This window comes from Eptesicus fuscus, chromosome 7, assembly GCF_027574615.1.
Source record: "Eptesicus fuscus isolate TK198812 chromosome 7, DD_ASM_mEF_20220401, whole genome shotgun sequence".
NCBI classification, from domain to species: domain Eukaryota; kingdom Metazoa; phylum Chordata; class Mammalia; order Chiroptera; family Vespertilionidae; genus Eptesicus; species Eptesicus fuscus.
In genome coordinates, this window is record NC_072479.1 from 89,570,233 (window position 1) to 89,590,180 (window position 19,948).

At 41.0% G+C, this 19,948-nt stretch overlaps 1 protein-coding gene across 1 annotated transcript in view; it reads left to right on the plus strand.

Moving 5' to 3' along the window:
- Positions 1 to 206: 206 nt before the first annotated feature.
- Positions 207 to 19,948, plus strand: part of CFAP54 (cilia and flagella associated protein 54) — a 247,148-nt gene continuing 227,406 nt past the window's right edge. The window contains exons 1-4 of the mRNA XM_054719381.1: positions 207 to 535; positions 9,507 to 9,612; positions 12,759 to 12,902; positions 16,748 to 16,919. Of these exons, the coding sequence (XP_054575356.1) occupies positions 207 to 535; positions 9,507 to 9,612; positions 12,759 to 12,902; positions 16,748 to 16,919 (751 nt within the window). The remainder of the gene's footprint in view (positions 536 to 9,506; positions 9,613 to 12,758; positions 12,903 to 16,747; positions 16,920 to 19,948) is intronic.

Below are 19,948 nucleotides of genomic sequence, written 5' to 3' on the forward strand. Positions count from 1 at the left end.
TCATCCTCCCCAGATATCCCCCGCCTCCCCGCGCCCCCAAACCTTCAGGGGTACCAATTGCTCTCTGGACCTGGCTCTTTCTTCCTTTGCCCTCCAGGGGCCACTGTGTTTCCCCGAAAGCGCGTTGGTTGGATGCCTGGTTGCCAGGACACCGTCGCCAGGCAACCGCGTCTGTACACTCCGGTGCGGCCGGGGTCTGGTCGACAATGGCGGCGCTCGGCCGTTCCTCGACCACCTCCTCCAGCGTGTCTGTCATCTCCGGGTCTCAGCCAGGACTGCCGGCGCCCCTGCTCCCCCTCTCCGCCACAGTCTCCCGGTCTCCCCTGCAGTCGAAGGCGAGCTCCCAGGACTCGCTGCCCAGCTCCCCCTGCCGCGAGGACGTGTTGCCCCTCGCTGTGTTTTATGGGCCGCTGGACGCCAAAAACCCGCTCCTGGCCTCTCTGGAGAAGGAGATACAGGAGCTGCTAGGCTTTATGAAGAGAAAGAAAGCTTTATCGACCACGGAGGAGAAGAAGCACGAGTTCAACCGGCGTGGGTGAGCGGAGGCGGGGCGCTGGCGGGACGGGGGACGGGGCAGCGGAGGAGGGGACGGGGCGGGAGGAGCAGGCCGCTGGGGCGAGGTGGGGAGGCAGGGATGCCAGGGAGGAGGCCGGTGGTCCCCGAGCTTGGACCGCCCGAGGTCCCTGGATATGTCAACGGAGTTTACGAAGTGGAGACGAATCGCTTTTCCATCCTTAATTGCATCTTTGCTTCCTGCTTGGGTCCGTGTTTCTTCTGCGTTGTTTCTGAGGGTCTCCTCCTGGCTCCTCCGGACCAGTACCTTTTAGGCTCGCTCACGGGTTTTGCAAGTGTCCTTGCTGTGGGGACAGTTTTGTGTAGGGAGGAAAAGGAGTATAACTTTGAGGTAGCTTCTGTTCTTGAAAAAGTTCCTGAGGCCATGAAGTGTGTCATTCTGTGAACATGCGCTTTTAATTCCTTTTTATAGTCTTCTTAGGATCACCAGTGACCTTTTTCTTGATTTTGCGACTAATTCGGCACATCTGTTTGCCGTTTGGGGGTTTCTATCACTATGTTATTATCTCAAACTGCAAACTACCTGCTGTTAAGTTTCTTTTCTGTTTACGTTACTATCTTTTTCCTCCCAGTCAAAATAAGGTGCAAAGGGAACAGTTATAAATCTAGACGTGTGGCAAAGAACACCGGAATAGTGAATCGTTTCAACTGATATTTGTATTTGTGCATTTAAAATGAAGAAATAGATTTAATTTATGTTTATTATTCTTTCATGCCTTTAACTATTTATTGAGCACCTACTATATACATCAGGTACCATACTAGGAAAACATCAAGTTAGCAAAATATATAAAAATTGGTACCCTCATGAAACACATTATTTTTGTGACTACAGATGCCTACTAAACACATATGTAAGGAAATTATTTCACAAGGAAATAGTGGTGGGGAGAAAATTAGAGCAGGTAGTGGGGATGGGGGGGGGATATGGGATGAGTGTTGCGATTTAAAATGGGGTGATAGGGAGGATGGTCAGGGAAGGTCAGGAAAAGTGGCCCTTGAGAAAGATGAGCAGATATGGTAGCAAATGATGAGTATTTCTGTAGAAAGGACTTGCCAAACAGGAAGACTGGCAAATGTGAAGGTCCCCGGATTAGACTGTGACTGTGGGAAGAACTGGTTTCTGGCAGGAGCGAGGGAAATCATGAGTTTAGTATTTAGATATATTCAGATTGAGATGTAATTCAACATTCAGGCAGAGCCATTATGTAGGTACTTGAACATTTGGATCTGCAGGTTAGAGAAGATAAACATTTGAGATTTGTCAGCATATGGATGATATTTAAATGGTGGTACTTGATGGAATAGTTGAGGGAGGGAGTGGATGGAGAAGAGGAGAGTCCAAGGACTGAACCCTGGGATGCTTGAACATTGGCCATGGTGGGAGGGGAGAATCCTACCTAATAACAGACAAATATGCAAATTGACCATACCTCCAACACACCCACAAAGCCAGGCCCACAAGCCAATCAGAGCGAGCATGCAAATTAACCCAAACCAAGATGGCTACAGCCACAGAGAGCAAGGTTTCCTAGGTAACAGAGGAAGCCAAGCTTTCTGCCTGCCCTTGCCAGGCCTAAGCCTCCACTCAAGCTACAAAGTTTCAATTATAGAAGGTAAACAAATTCAAACAAATGGTGGCAGAATGGAGCTTGAGAGAGCAGGCCAGGGTTGCCGCTGGCAACAGGGGAAGCAAAGCTTTCAGCACACCCTGGCCGGGCCCACCCGCTTAAGGCAACAAAGTTTCAATTATAACCCCAACAGAAATGGCTGCCGCCTCGGAGGGAGCCCCAGGCTTGGCTCCGCTCCAGGCTACAAAGTTTCAATTGTAGAAGGAAAATAAATTCCAGATACCAGGGCCTCAGCTTGGGTTGCCAGGGGGTGTGGCCAGCCTGCAAACCACCACAGGCCCCTCGCTCAGGCCACCCCATGCCCCAAGGGAACCCCCACCTGATCGGGGACACCCTTCAGGGCAAACCAGCTGGCCCCCACCCCTGTACCAGGCCTCTATCCTATCTAATAAAAGAGTAATATGCAGATTGATCATCACTGCAACACACAATATAGCTGCCCCCATGTGGTCAAAAATCCTGCCCCCATGTGGACACAAGATGGCCACCACAAGATGGCCAGCAGGAGAGGGCAGTTGGGAGGCACCCAGCCTGCAAGGGAGGGCAGTTGAGAAGGACCAGGCCTGCAAGGGAGGGCAGTTGGAGGTGATCAACCCTGCAGGAGAGGGCAGTTAGGGGTGACCAGGCCAGCAGAGGAGGGAAGTTGGGGGCAAACAGGCTGGCAGCAGAGTGGTTAGGGGGTGATCAGGCTGGCAGGCAGAAGCGGTTAGGGGCAATCAGGAAGGGAGGCAGGCAAGCAGTTGGGAGCCAGCAGTCCTGGATTGTGAGAGGGATGTCAGACTGCCCGTTTAGGGATCCGACTGCCCACCGGGATCGGGCCTAAACGGGCAGTTGGACATCCCTTGAGGGGTCTCATATTGGAGAGGGTACAGGCTGGGCTGAGGGACAACCCCACTCCGTGCACAAATTTTGTGCACCGGGCCTCTAGTAAAAAATTAATTGGCAGAGATTTAAAAGAGTAGCCAAGGAAGTCGGAGAAAATCAGTAAGTGTGTGGTGTATTGGAAGCCAGGTGAAGAAAGTGTCCCAATGCCCTAACCGGTTTGGCTCAGTGGATAGAGCGTCAGGATAGAGCATCGCATCAGCCTGTGGACTGAAGGGTCCCAGGTTCCATTCCGATCAAGGGCATGTACCTTGGTTTGCGGGCACATCCCCAGTAAGGGGTGTTGCAGGAGGCAGCTGATGGATGTTTCCCTCTCATCGATGTTTCAAACTCTCTATCCCTCTCCCTTCCTCTCTGTAAAAAATCAATAAAACATATTAAAAAAAAAAAAAGAAAGAAAAGAAAAGAAAAGAAAGCGTCCGAAGGAGGACGGGATGATTGATCAACCGTGGCAAATCCCGATGATGGGCCAAGTAATATGAGAACCAAGAATCAACCAAGGAGAGCACATTACACACCTAAGCTATATGTATTTGTATTTAAAATATTTCCGTGTTTGTGCCTTAGCAAGCACTTTATCTTTCCATCTCCACTGCCAAAATTCCAGTTCAAACCACTACCATCTTGGATTTTCCCTGAAGCTACTCGATGCTCAGACATATCCTTCACATAGCAGTCAGGGCGACCTTTATGAATAAATCACTCACTCCCCTATTTAAAGACTTCCTATTGCCTTCCCTTGCTTTTTAGAATAAAATTGAGACTTCTTCTGATACCCCCCAGAATTTGAGGATTTGGCCTTGCCTGCCTCTCTCATCTCAGCTCATCCTCACTTGTCTCTCGGCTCTCCAGGAAAACAGATCCTACTCTTTCTCACCCTGGGGAGTTAGTATTTGCTGCCGCCTTTGTCTGAAATATTCTTTTTTTTTTTTTAAAAAAAATATATTTTATTGATTTTTTACAGAGAGGAAGGGAGAGGGATAGAGAGTTAGAAACATCGATGAGAGAGAAACACCGATCAGCTGCCTCCTGCACACCCCTACTGGGGATGTGCCCGCAACCAAGGTACATGACCTTGACCGGAATCGAACCTGGGACCTTTCAGTCCGCAGGCCGACGCTCTATCCACTGAGCCAAACCAGTTTCGGCTTGTCTGAAATATTCTTGAATTAGCTTTTCAAATAGTTGGTTCCTTCTCTTCCTTTAGGTCTTAGCTCAGTTGTTACCTCCTTAGAGTGGCCTTTCATACCTAATTCAGGTTTGTCCATCAATTTACATTTTTTATTTATTTGTTTTGTTGTGGGCTGTCTGTCTCCACCATTAGAATGTAAGCTCCCTGTGACTTTTGAGTGATGTGTCTCTTTTTCATTGCTCTATCTCCAGCACCTACCCTGGTGATTGGGACATAGTAAACATTCAATGCATATTTGGTATTGAAAGAATTCAAGGGTTATTATCCTTGCATTTCAATAATCGTTAGTGTTATATATGGGAAAGTAGACCTGGATCGATCAGTAAGTACAGGACCTGCCCCATCTTTAAACAGACTATTAGAGGGTCACAAATGTTAAGGATTGACATGGACCTTAGCAATCTAACCTCTCCTACAATTTAGGTATTTATTTTTTCATACAACAATTTTAGTTGAGTGTCTATTATGATCCCGGCACTGCCCTAGTTGTGAGGTGTACAGTGGTGAACAAAATAGATATGGGAATCTGTGCTCATGGAGCTTGTAGTCTGGAGAGGGATATAGGCTTCCAATGAATCATTAAGTCAACACAGAACAACAAGTGCAACGCAGGGAGAAGTTACCGAGCACTTACATGTGCCAGGCATTGTACGAGGTGCTGGGGATACAGCAGTGAACCAGACAAAAATCCTCGCCCTCTTGGTGCTTATATTCTAGAGGAGGAAATAGATCATAAACATATTAAACAAGTCTGTTTTATGGTGACCTAGAACGTGATACATGGCTAAGGAGAAAAATGTAAGAGAGGAAGGGTTACGGGACGGGAGACAGGAGGTTGTCATTTTCAGTGAGGTGGTCAGAATAGAGGCTTGAGCAGAGGCTTAAAAAGAACACAGCAGGGACATTTCAAATGAATGGTGAGGGCAGTGACATTAAGCTGAGATTAGAAGGAAGGCTGGCAGTTGACCAGGCAAGGAGAGAGGATAAATAGAGAGAACAAGCATGTGGGAAGATCTTGGCAGGAGAGAGTCAGGGACTTTGGAGGGATGGACAGAAGCCCATTGAGCATAGCTTGCTGAGTGTGGGTGCAGTGGCATGAGGTGAGATTAGAGGAGTAGATAGGGCTCTGGAAGGTTTTAGAGGCCATTTATGGAGTTTGTGTTTATTCCGAATGCAGTGAGAAACCATTGGATAGTTTTTGGCAAGGTATTAACCTCATGTGATTTTGTTTTAAAATATTATTTTGGTGATCTTGTTCAAATGGAGCAAGAATGACAAGGTGGAGACCAGTTAGGAATACAGGAGGTAGGATTTGCTTTTCTAAAATATTTGACAGATGGTTATTTTTTACAATCAACATTTGTTTCCTTTTGTAACTGTAAGACCTCCCATAGCATAAAAATTCATAGTCTTCAAAATGTAGATTTTGATCAGACCAACAATGTCATTAGATTTAGAGTCTGATAAATTTTTAAAAGGTATGCTTTTGTTATAAACACATAAGATTTAGATATTTGGTGTATATAATTGTGAATTTCTATTTTAGAAAATTCTAAATATTCAGCAGCAGCTATAATCAATCAGCAATCCAAACTATATTAACATTCTTTTCTTAAATGATGTATATTATATAGTTTGTGCTATATTTTCCATGTTTAATCATTATATAAGCCATTCCCAATGAGCAGTCTTAACTTGATCTTAGGGTTCACTTAAAAAAAAAAAAGAAAAGAAAGTTCTTTCATTATATAACCTTGATTGAATTAACAAAGCTGGTATTTTTCTTTTATGAGTAACAAACCTAGTCATCATTATGTCACCCATAAGGTTTGGAAGAATTAACTCTTTCATCTACATAATTTATGGGTTGGAGGGATTGAGCAGAAAAGAAAAAGAGAGAATCATGGACATGCACAGCAGTGGGGTGATTGCGGCGGGTGAGGGTGGGTGGGTGGAGGTGAAAGGACAGAGAGGGGATAAATGGTAATGGGAAAAATAAAATAAAATAAAAATTTAAAAAGAATTCTAGCAAGATGGTGACTTTTTTGGATTCATTATATTTATTCTAATATTGTAGCATTTCATGAAGCATCAAATGAAACAGAAAAAGGTAAAACAAACAAAAACCCAAAAGGCTTCTACCTTTTTAAACTTCTGTGGGCTGTATTTGCCACACTATTTATTTGGCATTGTTATTTAGTACTTGTTTCATGTGTCTATTTTTTAGCCACTAATATTATTACTCAGACCACGAAGGCAGGGATACCCTGGCCCCCTACTTCCCTTGTCACTCAATCGATATCATTTAATTACCTTAATGAATTAATTGACATTTCTGTTTAGGTTGTATTATTAATATCCCAACATGTATATCAAAGTACTAGAACCATTTTCAGTCCTTGACTTTAGATTCCTGTCTGTATTAGTTATTTTGGGCTGCCATACAAATACTATACATTGTCTGTCTTAAAAAGCAGAACTGTATTTTCTCACAGTTCTGGAGGCTAGATATCCAAGATCAAGGTTTAGAAGGGTCAGTTTCTGGTGAGAGCTCTCTTTCTGTCTTACAGATACCCACTTTTCCCTCATATAGCCTTTTCTCGGAGGAAGTGCAGAGAGAAGGAAGAGGTAGGAAGGGAGAGAAAGAGGAATGCAGGGAGAGAGGGGGAAGAAGAGAAAGAGAACTAGAGTAAGCTCAAGTACTCTCTGGTGTCTCTTCTTAGAAGAGCATTAATCCATAACACCGCCCTTATCTGGAAATGTATGATAGGATTGGACAACTGTCAATGGAAATTTGGATTTTTCCTAGAGGCATTTATAATGTCTGAGAGAGTGGGAAGGAGTAAATGTTAACTCAGTGAATGAACAAAATAAGCAATGATCTGCTACTCCTTGAAACTTTGATCAGAAACTATGTTGAGAATACTAAATGCTTTGTTTTTGTTTTACTTGGTGGAATGAAGCATCACCCTAAATGGACTGACTAGGTATTTGAATCCTTAGACTGTTTATAAAAAAGAATAAAATAAAAGCAAAGAACGTTTTTTTTTTTATTCATTCAGCCATTAATTCATTGTTTCAACAAATATTTATTGTGTACCTACATATACTATATTCACTACTATTGGAGCTTGACAATGAATAATAAAGTTGAGGTCCTTGCTCTCAAGGAGTTTATATTCCAGAGGATTGGAAGGCTCAGTTAAATATGTATTAGTTAAGAGCATGAATACACTAAGCCTCAGTTTCATAAACTGTATATTTGGGATATTAATATTACCCATCTTAGGGTTGTTGTGAAAATGAAAAAAAAAAAAAAAAAAAAGGCATGTTAGCAAAAGATCCAGAATAGCTAACATAATGTTGAAAACAAAGTTGGAGGACTGACAATCGCTGACTTTAATCAAAACTTACTATAAAGCTACATTAATTGAGTGTGGTGTTGCTAAAAGTAGACAAGTAAATCAAAGGAACAGAGCAGAGAGCCCAGACATAGGCACACATAAATATAGTCAACCGGTCTTTGAGAAAGGAGCAAAGGCAGTGCAATGGAGTAGAGATACTCACTTCAACAAATGGTACTAGAACAACTGGATATCCACCTGTAAAAAAAAAATGAATCTAGACAGAGACCTCATTCTCTTCCCAGAAATTAAAGTGGCATGGTCCATGAAAGAAAGAATTCATAAGCTGGACTTCATTAAAATTAAAAATTTATGCTTTGTGAAAATCACTGTCAAGAGAATAAAAACCAAGCCTCAGATTGGGAGAAAAATTTGCAAAAGATATATCTGATAAAGGACTATTTTCAAATTATACTAGTACAAAGAACTTTTAATACTCAATAGTAAGAAAAAACAACCTGATTAAAAGAGTGGGCCAAAGACCTTCACAGACCAGAGAATCTCTATACCTTCTGCTCAGACCAGAGAAAATATACAAATGGCAAGTAAATCTAAAGAAAGATGCTTCACATTATATATCATCTGGGAGATGCAAATTAAAATAATAATGATACACCAGTACACATTTATTAGAATGGCCACAATCTGGAACACTGACAACAACAAATACTGTTGAAGAAACAGGATCTCTCATTGCTGGTGAGTACAGCCACTTTGGAAGATACTTTGGTGGTTTTTTTTTTTTTTTTTACAAAATTAAATATATTCTGGTAAACTGTTCTCTTTGGTATTTGCTGGAAGGAGTTGAAAACTTATGTTCATATATAAGTCTGTACATGGATGTTTATAGCAGCTTTATTCAAATGGACAAACTTGGGAGCAAATAAGATGTCTGTCAGTAAGTGAAAGGATAAATAAACTGTGGTACATCCAGACAATGGAATATTATTCAGTGCTAAAAGGAAATGTGCTATCACACCATGAAAAAACATGGGGGAATCTTAAATGCACATTATTTAGTGGAAGAAGCCAGTCTGAAAAGGCTATAAACTGTATGATTTCAACTATATGACAGTATGAAAAAGGCAAAACTATGGAGAGTATAAAAAGATGAATGGTTACCTGGGGTTGAGGGTAGGGAGGAATGAATATGCAGAGCACAGAGGATTTTTAGGGCAGTGAATAGTAATATCATACGTTTGTCAAAACACATAGAATGTACAATACCAAGAGTAAACCCGAATGTAAGCTCTGGACACTGGGCGATAATGATGTGTCAATGTAGGTTCATCAATTGTAACTATTGTACCACTCTGGTGGGGGTTGTGGATAATGGGGGAGGCTGTGCATATGTGTGGGGGCAGGAGGTATATAGGGAATCTCTATACCTTCTGCTCAATTTTTCTGTGAACCTAAAAATATCTGTTTTATAAAAATGCATGTAAGGAGTTCCCGTCAGTGCTTTACACAAAAGCAATAATTTTAGCTATAATTATAATCTATATATATATATATAAAAGGCTAATATGCAAAGTATCTCCTCAGGAGTTTGACGGACCTGGAGTTCAGTCACTTGCTATGACGCGCACTGACCACCAGGGGGCAGCATGGAATGAAGGAAGGCCCTGGCCAGCAGCTGGCAGCTGCTAGGGACCCTACCCATGCACAAATTTTGTGCACTGGGCCTCTAGTTTATTAATAATTAGACATCAACAAAAAGTCACATTGGAAAGACTTAGCACCAGATAAGTTTTTAAGGATTGCTTGCTAATTAATTGAGCTTTCCTACTGTAATGATATAATTTTATTTTATGATTTTTACAGTGCCATCTCTTTGTTTAATATCTGGACCAAATATGCACCCCGGCTGCCCGCTGCCTATTACGATGAAAAGCTTCTGAAAGTGGGAGATAGCCTCTGCGAAATGAAAGTAAGTGCCTCCGGAGTAAAAAGAGCCTAAATGATACTCATTTGGCTAATTATATTATATTTGGTTGATACCATTCCTATTTTACATGATTTGATTACTGTTGCTGTTTAGAAAAAAATAAATTAATTCATAAAATTTCAATGAGGCACAGTAACCAAAAAAGTGTTTGTTTTTTAATTTTGTAGTTGAGATTTTTCAGAGGTGAGACATTCGTGAACAGAAAGACGGCTGCCTGGGGATGGCTAGGAGCATAGGCCCTAGCTAACAGAGGGTGTGGTAGGCGCCCAACAGGAAATGCTGAGTCATCATGTTCCTTCAGTATACAAAGGAGCCCAGACACCACTTCCTGTTATTTTTCACATGGTTGGCCTTACCCAGCAGACAACTCTCATGGCTTCTGGCCTTGTTGTTGTGTTGCCTGTGTCCCAGTGGCTGTTTTTTTTTTAAAAATATATTTTTATTGATTTTTTTACGGAGAGGAAGGGAAAGGGATAGAGCAGTGATGGCGAACCTATGACACGCGTGTCAGCACTGACACGCGTAGCCATTTCTGATGACACACGGCTGCTGAGGCGGCCGCATGCCGAGGATGAAACATTGCTGCTCCTGAGGATGAAACATTTGCGAAATAATGTTTTTTCCTCAAAGTGACACACTATCCGAGTTATGCTCAGTTTTTTGGCGAAGTTTGACACACCAAGCTCAAAAGGTTGCCCATCACTGGGATAGAGAGTCAGAAACATCGATGAGAGAGAAACATCGATCAGCTGCCTCCTGCACACTCCCTACTGGGTATGTGCCTGCAACCAAGGTACATGCCCTTGACCAGAATCGAACCTGGGACCCTTAAGTCCGCAGGCCAATGCTCTATCCACTGAGCCAAATCGGTCAGGGCCCAGTGGCTGTTTTAATGATTTTCAATTCCTTGTTAATGTTCTGCTGAATGTAAATATAGCAGTCATTCCATACATGCCCTGTTTCTTGCTCAGTATTGTATTCCAAATGGAGTTTGCCCCTATTTCTGGTTCCATATCAATGCCCAGGTCTTAGATTGCTGTGGACTCATGGACTTGCTAAGACCACACACACCATCGCTGTCTTTTCAGTGAATGATAATATAAGTTTTCCCTTCAGTTCTGGCATAGGCCCCAATTACTCCAAGTTAAATATGAGTTTTTGGCTCATCTAGGATCCTTGGACCAAGATTTATTTTATCCAAAGTGACTTAAGGCCAGACATTGCCCGTATATAGTGTCTTCTCAATCTTTAGTTTCTCAGCGTCATTTTCTTCCTACATTTCTATTTTCTGGAATTGAATCCTTTGGTTTAGGAGGGAAGTTTATCAAATAGAGGATAAGGTAAAAAGGAACTTTCATAATGAAGAACTAAGATCTATTTTCTGCTGTCAAAATGAGAGAATCACCTTAGCTCCAGGCAACTGGACCATGGTTCTTAGAAACTTGAAAATACAGTTTGGAAAACTATAGGAAAAATAAAATGATGAGTTCCAACTTGTAAGCTGTATTTATGTGAAGTGGAATAACAGTTTTGACAAGAATTAGAAGAGTGTTCCCTCTCCATTTTTTATGCTTCTCCTCAATAGAAGGAGCTGGTAATACACAGCACAGTTTGGGATTGTTTGAGGAATATCCAGGTGGGTGGAGAGGATATTGGTGGAGGGAGGAGGAAGGAGCATGTTAGAAGTTGATAAAGCAAGTGGATGATGGGTAGTGACTAAGAGTCAGAATATTTCAGATAGAGAGGTATAGATAGGATATTTTAAAATTTGCTTGAAGGAACAAAGAAAATGTTTTAAATACTTTTCACTCATGGGAAAGTGGGCTGATAAAGAAGATATTTGTAATCCTGAAAATGAACTTGACTTGTTACTTTGTGTTCTAGAATCTCTTTATTTTAGTTGCAGTAAAGATCATTTTGTTGGAATACTCTTGTTTGGAATCTGGATTTGAATTCATTATAGGAATCAAGTTAGAACAGAAAAGAACCAGAATTAATTAGTGACCAGTAACAAACAAGTCAATAGAAGTAGAAACAAACCAGCATTTGATTGTGGATGCCTCCCAAGGGGCTAGGTAACTTGAAAGGCAGTTGTTTGTCCTGGACACACAGTTACAGGGGAGGAAGCTGAGTAAGGGTTGCAAAAGACACATATTTCAGAGCCCTACTCACACCCACTGTTCTGAAACTCTCCAGATCAACTGTGCCTTGTGGGCTACAGAAATGATGCATATGACTTTATAATGGGAATATAAGCATGACTTAGAAATAACAGAATCATAACTAACAATAACTCAGACTTTTTTGGCTTGTCCTGATTCAGCTTCAGAGACTGTTGACAGATCAAAGCGAGACTGAGCCAGCTCATGTGTGTTTTTCTCTCCTTCCTCTCTTTCCCCTCCCTTTGTCTTTCTCTCACCTTCCCTTCCTCTCCCCTTCTCCCTCCCCTCCTTCCTTTTCCATTTTCTTCCTGCTCTTTATCTCCCCTCCCTCCCTCCCTCCCTCCCTCCCTCCCTCCCTCCCTCCCTCCCTCCCTCCCTCCCTCCCTCCCTCCCTCCCTCCCTTCCTTCCTTCCTTCCTTCCTTCCTTCCTTCCTTCCTTCCTTCCTTCCTTCCTTCCTTCTCTGTCTCTCTTCCTCATTCCCTTTTTTTCTTCCTCATCCTCTCTTTCTCTCCCTTCCCCCCACCCCTATCTTTTTATTTCCTTCTTTCTTTGGAGCTGGGGGGAGGGGGGGAGGTATCAGGGAAGCAAGGCTAGGAACACAACTCATTTCCCTCTCTGACTGAGTAGGTGGATTACCATCATGGTGATATTGAATTTGGGGATATTCTTATCTTTAAGGTTACGATGGTCTTATCTCACAACAGGAGATTTAAATGAAATAATGCACATGAATTGCCTAGCACAGTATCTATCACATAATATGTGTTTGGAAATGATAATGGAAGTAATAGTGTAATGGTGGTAGTAATAGTGGTAATAATCAAGATTGATATTATTTACAATAATATAAATAGTACCTAATATTAATAATTTAATAATTACTTAATGTAATTTTAATATTTATAAAACATTTAATAAGAAAAATGATATTTTGAAATTTTCATCAAGTGTTCTTTTTATTTTAGGAGTATAAATTGGCCCTTTTACAGTGCTATGGAAGATATCTTCAGCAGTTCAGTATCAGCTTTGATGAGAGTATAGCAGATATACAACAATTCAAAACTGTCTTTTTTCCAAACGGCGTTGAAGACCAAACTGCTGCAAATACAGTAAGATGAAAACAGCTAAAATAGCTACAAGTTATGATTAGCTATGCAATATATCCTTTTGTCTTTCCTGTGTTTAGCATAGCATTTACTTGTGTGCTACAAGTTGCTTAATAAATGTTTTCAGTGCTAGATAAGAACGGACACTTATTAGACCTTGCGAAGATGCTTTGGAGAGTGCATCACTATAATCACTCATTCATCCAGCAGACAGTTGTCATTATAATAACTAATATTTGTAGGGTACTTTCATTTTACAAACTTAAAACATCTGATCCTCACATTAACTGTGTGAGTTAGATACTATTATTATTTTTATTTTACAAAAGAGAAAAATAAAGCTAAGCACAGAGCCTAACTATTGGCTCTGGAGATTAAACACAGATCTTCTGATATAAAATTTTATGCTTTATTTCTGGCATAGCAGTATTACGTTAATTGTTACCATTGATTCACTGGTTGAAGAGTTACCATGTGCTAGGCTCTTCTATATGCAGTATATGAATTGTCATCTTTCAGCCTCATTATAGTCTCAAAAGGTGGGTACTATTATGCCTTTCTTACAGATGAGGAAACTGAGGCTTCTTAGAGACTAAGAAACCAGTCCACTTAAAGCAATGGACAGAGTTGGTGTTTGAACCCTAATCAGTTTGACTCCAAAGCTGTTATTCTAAACTTGATCTTTCAAGGCCTTGGAAACATGTGGTTTAATAAGCAGAAAATCTCAAAGTATGTTTGGCTATATCATAGGTGCATGAATGGAAATACAGGGCAATATAAGTTGGCACCCCATTGGGGAGAGTACTGAATGAAAAGCTTAGGACTTTGGACTTTTAAGGCTCCTCCTAGCCCTCTCTGGTCCAGCGCTCTCTCTCTCTCTCTCTCTCTCTCTCTCTCTCTCTCTCTCTCACACACACACACACACACACACACACACACACACTATTATCCTGCTTTCACCTTGTCTCCCTGGCTTAGCGCCAGTGCACTGGTGAGCTCCACTGTCTACAAAGCTTGTATCTTAGATATCTGTGTGGCTCGTCCTTTACTTCCTTCAGGTCTCATGCACTCCCTGCTTTATTTTTTTGGTATTACTTATTGTCACCGGCTACATTTTCATTTGTTTACTTTTTAAAAAAATATATTTTGTTGATTTTTTACAGAGAGGAAGGGAGAGAGATAGAGAGTTAGAAACATCGATGAGAGAGAAAATCGATCAGCTGCCTCCTGCACACCCCCCACTGGGGATGTTCCTGCAACCAAGGTACATGCCATTGACCAGAATCTAACCTGGGACCCTTAAGTCCGCAGGCCGACGCTCTATCCACTGAGCCAAACCGGTTAGGGCCATTAGTTTACTTTTTAATAATAATATTACAAATATAATAGATCCTCAATAAAGCTTTATTGACTGGATGAATAGATGAAGTGATACAGTCAGAATTAGTAGAAGCCGTTCATAGAATAGATTAGAAGGTAAAAGACTGGAGGCAGAAGGTAAAGCAGTGAAGACAACGTAAGAGCTTGCCATCAGGACTGTTGTGATGGGTGCAAATAGGTATGAAGAATTTGTGTTTGTTTGTTTTTTAAATATATTTTTATTTCAGAGAGGAAGGGAGAGGGAGAGAGAAACATTGGTGATGAGAGAGAATCATTGATCGGCTGCCTCCTGCACGCCCCACACTGGGTATTGAGCCCACAACCCGGGCAATATGACCTGACTAGGAATCGAACCGTGACCTCCTGGTTCGTAGGTTGATGCTCAACTACTGAGCCATGCTGGCTGGGCAAGAATTTGTGTGTGTGTGTTTTTTGCATGCTTAATTTGAGGTACTGGCATGCTGCAGTTTTCAACAAATATGTATAAAAAATAAGTAAGATCGAAAATTTAGTCCAGTAGGAACCTATCAACACAGAACTAGAGGTCTTGAGAAGTTTTGTTAGAGAAATAGATCTTGGATTTAAATGCATAAAGATCATAGATGAAGCAGTAATAATGAACAATTCACTGTCAAACTATTAACAGCAAAGCTTTGTGTGAACATTCATAATCATGTCTGTAATATTTAATTATTCCCTTTGTATGTACTATAGGGAGGCATTATGGCAGAGATGATAAGGATTTGGTCTCTGGAGCCACACTGCTGGGTTCAAAGAGCTGCTGTGCCACTGCCTAATGATGGGACCTTGCGATTTCTTTGTGCCGCAGTTTCCTCATCTGTAAAAATGGAAATAATAATAAGACCTACCTCCTAGTGTTGTTTTGAGGTTGCTGAGATAACAAAAGACTTAGAATAGGGCCCGACACTCAAAAACTGTTAGGTATCATGATCAGTTTGTAAAAGAGAGAGAGCACTTAGAAGATAATTATTCCAACTTGAAATACATTCAATAAATATCTTCTGTGATACCAACTACATGGTGGCTAGAAATAGTCTACATGTATCCAAGCAGGAAATATATATGGTAGCTAAGGCCCATTTGTATTACTAAGAGTGTCTACCCCCATAGCTTTAACAGGGCTCGTCAGTACTCTCTTCAGAACTTCACATTGATCCAGTTATGTCTTAGACATCTCAACTTGACATATCCAAGCTGAACTCATCATCTTTCCTCCATAACTGCCTCCAGCCAGTCACCCACGCAGGAAATCATTACAGACGTCTTCTCCTCCCTTATCTCCTGCACATTATTGGCCACTGAATCCCATTGACTCAGACAAGACTTAAATCTTTCCCCATTTCAGGGCCCTGGTATGTCTGGACTATCTCAGACGCCTCTGATCTCTCCCAGCCTCCCTGCAAGTAGCTTTGTGCCCTTCCCTCTGCTTTCCATCTTCCACACTTTTGTCATAATTAATTTCTAAAGTGTAAATCAAATTGTTTTACTCCTCTGCCCTTTGACTTAGCCCTTTGGCTAAAGTTCATATTCCTTGGAATGGCTTAGAACACTCTTCATGTTCTGACCATGAACCACCTCTATAACCTAATCTCTTTATCTTAAACCTTCTTACTTAACCTTTCAAAAGTCTTTCAATCCAGTGACCACTGAAACTACCTTAAGCATTCCTAACATTGCTTGTCCCTGGAATTCTCTTCTTTTTGCCAAGAACAGGGGCCACGTCTTCCTCAACTTTGAGTCACTATTGCTCAGCAGAGTGTGGCAAATTGAGTTGGTCAATAAACATTTACCGAATCAATGTGTAAATGGTAATATTTATACCCAAATTAATACGTTAAAATGCCATTTGGTGAGTTTCCAAAAAGTGACTCAATTCCATATTCTTGGAAATAGGATTTTGTACTTTCTTTTGCTTTTGAAATTTTTTGATTAAGGAGAAGTAATAATCTTAATTAAATGGATGCTTCGAAGAAACCTATCTTTCTATGTCTTAATTTGTTAGGGATATTATAAAAAATTCATAGGCTGATGGCTTACACAACAACTTATTTCTAACTTTATGGAGGCAGGGATGGCTTAGCTCAGGGTGCTAGAAAATCTGGTTGTCTGGTGAGAGCCTGCTTTTTGGTTCTCGCAGTGTCCTCAGATGGCAGAAGGCACGAGGGAGCACTGGGGTCTCTTTTAGAAAGGCACTAATCCCATTTATGAGGGCTTTACTCTCATGACCGAATTTCCTCCCAAACCCCACCTTCTAACACCATCACATTGGGGATAGATTTCAACATGAGAATTTGGGGGGATACATTCAGTCTATAGCACTATACTAATCTATTAAATTAATTAAGCACAATTGTTTCCATTTTAGTTTTTTTTTTTATATTTTAAGGTAAGCTTTTCTAAGTTGCATAAACTTTATATTCATATTTATATTTTCCCATGTGTTTCAGTTTCATGCTTTAAATGGAAAAAATATTTGCAGCTACCAGCTGGTCTGTGACAATGATTTGAACATGCAGAATAAAGAGTCTGTGATCCAGTGTCTGCATATCTTGTCCTCCTTAAGACTCATCATGCAGGTGGCCTTGCCACAGGAGCACCTCTGCTGGATCATCTTCAATGGTATTTGCCAATGTATTTCATTTCCCATCATGTTTTTCAGAAAGTTATGTGAATGCCAAGTTTGATGTTAACTTGATCACTTCGTGATTTAAAATATACTTATTTCATAGTAGCGTGCTTGTTTTTTATTTTTTACACCTTTATTACATTTTAGTTTATCCTCATATGCAGGAACTTACAAAGCATGTCTTTGGGTTTTCTCTTCAAGGAAGGGTTAGATTCTGTGGGGATGATCAGTTTCAGGTATATAGAAAGCAGGGCCCAGAGTTAGTAAGTAAATATAAGTGGAGAAGAATCAAAGAACCACTGTAGGTTAGATTGATTCTAAGCATCATCCATTTACTGGTCTTCTCCTCAAATACTTTGGGCAGTGACTGTGACTTTCTGTATATTAACCTTCTTCTCTAACTTGGCTTTGAGTAACAAGCATTTGTGTGTATATATGTGTGTATATTTATATACATATATACTGTATATTTATATACATATGTATATTTATATACATGTATACATTATATATACGTCTCATGAAATATCATCTATCAAAATGTAGCATTGTCCTGGCTGGGGTGGCTCAGTTGGTTGAGAATTGTTCTATGTAATGAGAGGTCAAAGGTTCAGTTCTCCATTAGGACAATGCTAATGGAGACACTTGCCCGGGTTTTGGGCTAGATCCTCAGGAGGAGGTGTGCAGGAGGCAGCCAATTGATGGTTCTCTCTCATTGATGTTTCTCTCTCCCTCTCCCTTCCCCTCTCTCTCTGGAATCCATATATATATATTACACACACACACACACACACACACACACACACACATATATGCTTAATATGCAAATTGTCCCCTCTGGAGTTCGACCCGGAGACCGGGAGTTCAACTGCTCACTATGACATGTGCTGACCACCAGGGGGCAGCACGGAATGAAGGAAGGTCCCAGCCGGCAGCTGGCAGCCGGCAGCCAGCAGCTGGGGAAGGAAGGCCCTGGCTGGCAGCCAGAAGGCCCCAATGGGCCCTGATTGCTGGCCAGGCCTCGGGACCCAACCTGTGCATGAATTTTGTGCACTGGGCCTCTAGTATATATATTGAAGAAGCATCTGTTTTTCTCTTTAAAGAGTTATAATTTAAATTTAATTTCTTTTTAAAATTACAATTAAAAGTTGTAATGAGTCATTTGCTGTTGTTCTCTGGATAATATATTCTCAAAGGAAAAATAATACAGTGTGTTCTCTGTGCATAAGAGTGGGACAGACTAACTTGAAAGAAAACATATTGGATTTTAGCTCAGTTATGGTAATTGAAATACATTTCCTAAGCCTTTTCCTTCTTCACCCTCCCCAAATAATTTTTTGACAATTTGATTGAAAATTACATTTGCTGCCAGAGATGAGGCTGACTTTGGAAGAAAGTTTTAAATTCAGTAATTGTCAAGCTTTTGTACTTGATCATCCTCAAGAGGATCTGTTCCCCAGCGTAGCTGCTGCCATCTCTCCACCTGAGTTGGTCATAGGTCTTGGCAGGGACTGAGCAGGAGCAGAGGTTCTGTGCTCAAGAAGTATGACAGGCCAATGGTTTGGGTCTTACAGTCAGGCTTTGCTTTAGTGGTGAAACGATATAGTCCCTGGGTGCTGTCCTTTTAAGAGCACACACAAATATATCCCAGTATTCTTAGGGAAAAAAAAAAAAAAAGAGTAAATGATTTCTGTATCTTCTACATCCTTTTATTGGTGTGTGCTTTTTCTTTCCTTTTTTTTAAAAAAAAAATGTTTTTATTGATTTCAGAGAGGAAGGGAGAGGGAGAGAGAGAAAGAAATATCAATGATGACAGAGAGTCACCCATCAGCTGCCTCCTGCATGCCCCCTACTGGGGATCAAACCTGCAATCTGGGTATATGCCCTGACTGGGAATTGAACTGTGGCCTCCTGGTTCATAGCTCTATGCTCAACCACTGAGCCACACCAGTGGGCTGTGTGTGCTTTTTCTTTACACAGGTGGTATCATGCTCTAGACGTTATTCTTTTTTTTTTTTTAATATTTTTCTGCTCAATACTATGGTTTTAGAATAGCCAGGTTCCTGTGTATAGATCTAGTTCATTGACTCTACTTACGGACTTGTATTCTTGATATCCATAGACTCCTAAGTACTGAACCTGCTTTGCTGTACCTCTATAGCTACACACATAATTCTGCAATGAATATCCTTGTACCTGTCCTTTTATAGACCTGTGCGAGAGTTATTTGGGATCTATGCCCAGAAGTGGGATTGCTGGGTTGAGGGAAATATACATAGTTTTTTACTAACTCCAGTCCCTGTTTTAATTAATTCATCCAAAACTTACTGCCAGGCATTGTTCTAGGTACTAGGGACACAAGAGTGGGCAACAGATGAAAACCCTGTTCTCATGGTTACATTCTGCTTCAGGGAGATGATAAACAAACAAAACAAAGTGGTCATGGCAGATTGTGCTATGGAGAAAAATAAAGCTGAGGAAGAGATAGGGAGAGCCAGGCCTGGGCTGGGACTAGGCTGCAATTTTAACTTTTAAAAAATTGATTTCAGAGAGAGGAAAGGAGAAGGGGAGAGAGAAACATCAATTGGCTGCCCCCTGCACGCCCCCTACTGGGTATTGAGCCCGAAACCGAGGCATGTGCCCTGATTGGGAATCGAACCCTGACCTCCTGGTTCAGGGGTCAACGGCTCAACCATTGAGCCACACTGGCTGGGTTAGGCTGCAATTTTAAATGGAATGGTCAGGAAAGGCCTCAGTGAGATGATATTTGAGCAAAGACCTGAATGAAACATCTGAATATTTGGGGAAAAGGCATTCTAACTAGAGGATTAGCAAATGCAAATATCCTGTAGTTTTAATACTTTGGATTTTAAGTAATCAAAAATAAATTGATAAATCAGTTTGTCAAAATACATTTAATTTTCCCAGTTAAAACTGAACACTCATTCTCTTTATTTTAAACTGATTATTATATGTATAGACACGCTTGGTTTCTTGAGATATGTAACCAATGTTGGTTCTT